Source organism: Urtica dioica, chromosome 11 (assembly GCF_054948205.1).
Source record: "Urtica dioica subsp. dioica isolate 48M chromosome 11, U.dioica_male_clone48M_v1_H2, whole genome shotgun sequence".
NCBI classification, from domain to species: Eukaryota; Viridiplantae; Streptophyta; class Magnoliopsida; order Rosales; family Urticaceae; genus Urtica; species Urtica dioica.
In genome coordinates this window covers 17,349,670-17,355,038 of record NC_142766.1, presented here as the reverse complement: position 1 = coordinate 17,355,038, position 5,369 = coordinate 17,349,670, and the positions used below count along the sequence as shown (strand labels likewise).

The 5,369-nt window shown below is 38.8% G+C and overlaps 1 protein-coding gene across 1 annotated transcript; it reads left to right on the top strand.

Annotated features, from left to right (window-relative positions):
- The first annotated feature begins 254 nt into the window (after positions 1 to 254).
- On the top strand, positions 255 to 2,327 carry LOC149381825 (UDP-glucose iridoid glucosyltransferase-like). The gene is made up of 2 exons (XM_089601159.1): positions 255 to 922; positions 1,188 to 2,327. Exons 1-2 carry the CDS (start codon positions 439 to 441, stop codon positions 2,069 to 2,071), a joined length of 1,368 nt encoding a protein of 455 aa, XP_089457285.1. The 5' UTR covers positions 255 to 438; the 3' UTR covers positions 2,072 to 2,327.
- The last annotated feature ends 3,042 nt before the right edge of the window (positions 2,328 to 5,369 follow it).

The following is a 5,369-nucleotide window of genomic DNA, read 5'->3' as shown; positions in this document are numbered from 1 at the left end:
TAATGAAAAAAAAAAAAACTGGAAACGCACAAAGGAAAAAAAAAAGCCGCAAAGTGTCGTCGCCTGGCGATGCCACGTGGCGGGCTGTGGATGAGAGTTGGGAGAGAGTTACTTTTTATTATCTATTTATTATCTATGATATATATAAGTGGTGGTGCGCGTAGATATAAATGGGCTTAATCTGATTTTAGGCCCCACTCGACGCTTTGAAGTCGGTAGGAATTTAAATTATGCAAGGTAATTTTTGTCGGTATATTCATTCGCAACCGTTTATTCTGATCCGTCACAAGATATAATAGTTTATTAAACCGCGGAATATTTTGAAGCGCTCGATAAGCATACAGGTTTGGCTACGATCACGTTCTCGACGCTCAAAAATGACACCTCATTCCTCTTCATCATTTGCTGAGATATCTTCTCAGTAATTAAGCCGAAGCCATGAGGAGAGAGATCCCGAGAGAGAAGGAGCACATAGTCCTTGTTCCGTTGCCGTACCAAGGGCACATAAACCCGATGCTCCAGCTCGGAAAAGCCCTCCGATCGAGGCACGGCTTCTCCGTCACGATCGCCCACACCGCTTACAACGCTCCCAACCCCACTCACCACCCGGACTTCGCCTTCTTCCCGCTGCCGGACGGGCTGCCGGAGCGGGATTACACGGCGGCGGAGCTCGTCGCCGGAGACGTCTTGACGGTGAACGAGAACTGCAGGGAGAGCCTGAGGGGATTCCTGGCGCGGATGAAGGAGGAGAGAGAAGGGTCTATAAGGTGCGTAGTGTTGGACGAGTTGATGTACTTCGCTGAAGACGTGGCGGCAGATCTGAGCCTCCCCAGCTTGATCCTCCGTACGGCCAGCGCCGCCACTGCTTTCGCTCGCCATCTTCTCATCAAGCTTACCCACGGATCTCGTTTGCCTTTGCAAGGTACGTCCTTTCCTCACTCTGTTTTCAGAAATAATATTTGTTATTAGTTAACGTTAAGAGGTTCCGTGGCTCTCTGTCACTTGTTCTTTTGTGTTTGGAAAACAAAAAAAATTATTGAACTTGGACTAACGTTTTAATGGAATGTACTCGTAGAAACAGGGCATTGCTCAATTCTACGTTGCAAAAATTTAATTAAGTTTAAATTAAATTGGAAAAATATTCACTGAACTTGCTTAATTGGAAAAATCATGTACTAATTTTACAGGTGAGGCGTCACATGAACTTGTGCCGGAGATGCCTCCTCTGAGGTTCAAAGACCTACCGTTCACACTCACCGTTTTCGAAGCCTTTTCTACGCTGATGGACAACGCATACAAGGACAGGAATTCGGGGGCTATAATCTGGAACACCTCGAGCTGCCTCGAACAGTCGAATCTGGACAAACTCCGCGTCGAATCTCGAGTGCCCATCTTCGACATCGGCCCGATCCACATGGCCTCGGGCCCGGTGGCGACCAGCTTGTTCGAAGAGGACCGAGGCTGTCTTTCGTGGCTCGACGACAAGCCACGCGACTCGGTCCTCTACGTGAGCTGCGCCGGAAGCATCGGGTCATTGACGGCCCGAGAAGTGGTCGAGATCGCTTACGGGCTGGCCCGAAGCCGGCAGGCTTTCCTGTGGGTGATAAGGCCCGATTCGGTCCGCGGGAGCTCGGACCACTGGGCCGGGATGTTGCCGGAAGGGTTTTTGAGCGAGGTCGGAGACAGAGGGCTCGTCGTGAAGTGGGCCCCGCAGAGGGAGGTTTTGGGGCACGGCTCGGTGGGAGGGTTCTGGAGCCACTGCGGGTGGAACTCGACGCTGGAGAGCTTGTCGGAGGGAGTGCCGATGATTTGCCGGCCGTGCTTCGGGGACCAGAGAGTCAACGCTCGGTACTTGACCCACGTTTGGAGGGTTGGGCTAGAGCTTGATGTTCAAGGTTTGGAGAGAGGCGAGATTGAGAGGGCTGTGAGGAGATTGATGATTGAGGAGGAAGGGAAAGAGATGAGAGAGAGAGCCTGGGAATGGAAACAGATTTTTGAGTGTAGTACAAGAGAAGGTGGTTATTCCTATGAATGTTTTACCCAGCTTGTGAACTTCATCGATTCGCTTTGAAATTTGCGGCCATACACTCTTCTTTTTTGTCATATTTGTTATAGGTTCTTCTAGTTATCATTAGTAATATTGTTTCATATGAAGAGAAAAAATAACTAGACAGATTCAAAAACTCAAAACTCATTGATAGCAAAATAAACAGGATTTTTTTTATTTTTTGCAAAATAATTAATTAATTAGAATAACAATAAGTGTACAACAGACATCTCATTTACTGATGACAAAGTAGAGGTGATTCTATTTATATAAAAATATATAACGGTGGAAATTGAATTAAAGGTTGTTCAGCATCTCCTTGGAACATGAATCTTCTTAATCTATACAAAGTTAGTGGCAGGGTCGTCGGAATACCACCTGTCACCGTGCTCCTCTTAAAGCTCCCCTTGGAGTTGGCACATTTCTCTCTTCCTTCGCAGAGTGGGAGCAAAAATTAATTTTTAATTTTTTAATTTTGTCAAAATTACTAGAAGTTGACAAGTTTCATTTCATTCATTTTAATGTCTGATGTATTACCGGAGGGACAAAATGTAGATATTAACTTCTAAACATTTGGAATTTAAACATTACAATTCGTAAACATGAAGTATATTTGTAGCCATTTTTTGTTTTTAAATCATCATTATTTATATTTATAGGGTTATTAAGTTATATAGCCACACGGATATAGTGGATCGAGATATAACCCACTTTTGGTTAATTTCTTGTAAATAGCCAAGTAAACTTATTAACAGATTAATAAAAGCCTTATTTAACACAACCAAACATATATTTTAGGTAGTTAATAGGCTGCCACGTATGCAAGTTGGTTATTTACAAAGTATTTACCAAAGGTTGGCTAATTTACAATTCATATAGTTTAGGTGGCTTACGTAGCCAATTTTTTGTTATTTATAAGGGCAGTGTAGATATATGGCCAACTGCAAACGTAATTTTGGGGAACTAGCCTACGTTTGCAAAATGTTAGCAAAATAGCCAAACGGAATTAACAGCCTAATAATAATGCCCAGGGCCGGCCCAAACTCACCGGGGACTCTAGGCGATTCAATATTTTGGGGCCCTATAAAACTAATAAAAATTTAAATTTTCAGGGTAAAAAATATAATTTTTTTAGAAAATGGGCCAAAAGTATAAATTTTTAGGGTAAAAAAAAATCTAAATTTTCTTAAAAATAGGTAAAAAGTGTAAAATTATTTTTTTATGGGGCCCAACCCAATTGGGGGCCCAAGGCCCAAGCCTTGCCCGCCTTAGGTCAGGGCCGGCCCTGATAATGCATGATTTACCCTTAACATTTATTAATGAAAAAAATAAAACGCGAGATTTCACTTCCCATAACACGCGAGATTGATGGAAATAAAACGTAAAAAATTTGAAAAAATAGAGCCATTAATGACAAGTGTAATGGTTCGCGATTTTCTAGAACTGATTATCCAACCTAACACGCGATGTTTGGGGTTGCCGTTCAAAAACAAATTTTTATCTCAGTCGACGCTCACTGTACATGCAGAGGAAGAAGACGAAGAGAAATTTGCGAGATTTTGAGCTCATAGAACTCGTAGAAGCAACGATTGTAAGTTTTATTACTTATTTATAGTGATTAACATTTTTATTCAACGTCAGCGAAATACATTAGGGATTCGGAGAGAAAAAATTAGGGATGATTTTCGAAAAGCAAAATTCATTACTCATACAACTCATAAATGTAAGGATGATTTTCAAAAAAGAAAAATTTATTTTCAGAAACCCAAACAATGAGTTCGGAAATAAAAAATGTTTTAAATATTTACAAAAATTTCCGATGATGGTTACCTGTAAGTATGATGGGTTGATGATAAATATTGGGTACCGATGATGGGTTGATGATTTCCGAAATTAACTGTTTAAATACGCCAGTGAAAAACATATGGGTACCTGTTGTATTAGAAAAAAGATTTATGGTTTTTAGATTTTATGTTTTTATATTTTGTTATAAGGAATCATGATTTATGTGTTTGTATTTGAAATGTTTGGAAATTTTTATGATCTTGAAGTAAATATTAATAATGTATATTAATCATCATTGTTTACCGATTTCAGATCCCATAACAACATAAAGATGGTGAAGAAAAAAGATGGAAAAAAAAAACTTCTGCTTCAAAAGTAACTATGGTTATTCCAGAGGTAAATTTATGCTTCAAAGCATCGAAACTTATTCATTATCATTAATTAACATTTATTTCCAACGGAATTCGAAATTGTTTCTCAACGCAGAATTCATTATATCTTTACGCAAAAAAATGTTATTCACATTAACATCCACATTCATCGGGCAGTTTTTCAATTGCGTATCATCAAACAAAACAAATTCACCTTCATGAACGATAACTTCTTCATTATCCGATAGCAAAGAACTACCTTTTTCAAAACACTTCGTTCAAAAATCCTCACTGCTAACGAAAACAAAAGATGTCAGATAACTATAGCAACGTTAAAAAAAAAAATCTAAACGAACCTGATTCAACCAATGACCAAGACGATCCAGCCATTTGAAACTTGAGCGTAGCAACAGAAAAGGTCCAGTCGGAACTTTTTTGCGTGTGTTTTAAACTTAAACGTTCTAAAATCGTGAGAATATATTTAGCGCTTTGAAATTTAATTCAAACCAATTCAAAAAACGATAACAGCCAACTAAAACCAGCAGAATAACGCGGTCAAGGCAAAAAATAGGCTGATTAAAAGAAAAAAAAATAAACGCGCGACGTGGCCTGACCTGAAAAATATGCTAATTAAAACAATAAAAACACGCTTAAAAATATAAATGCTAACTAACTTCTATGAAAACGTGGCATGAAATCCATACCGTATCTAATTAACACACGCACAAGAATAACCTCACGCAGAAAAAAAAAATTCTAGAAAAAAAGGCTAAAATGATTTAAGGATAAATTTGGAATTTTAACTCAATACCTCACCTGTCGCCTCATATATATGGCTATTTTCCCATAACTTTCTAAACGTTGGCTAAATTCCAAACGTTAAGATTAAGATGGTTTAGTTTCTTTCAAATTTCTTATTATTATTTGTCAAAAATACATTATTTTATAAAATTCTGGAATTTTGTTATACTTTTGTCCTCTCATCTCTTTTAGGGACGAATCCAAACATGTAAATTAAAGGATAATATTAAAAAAAACCAAAAAAACTAATTTGTAAATTTTGATAAAAATGCTCGGGATTTTCATTAGATATCGCGTAAAATACCCTCGATTACAAGAGAGAGACAACTAATACGGCATATCAAAGACTTAAGTCGGAGTAAACC

Coding starts and splice junctions, on each gene's coding strand:
- LOC149381825 (XM_089601159.1), top strand. CDS start 439: ATGAGGAGAGAGATCCCGAGAGAGAAGGAGCACATAGTCCTTGTTCCG. Junction 923..1,187: donor ATCTCGTTTGCCTTTGCAAG/GTACGTCCTTTC, acceptor CTAATTTTACAG/GTGAGGCGTCACATGAACTT.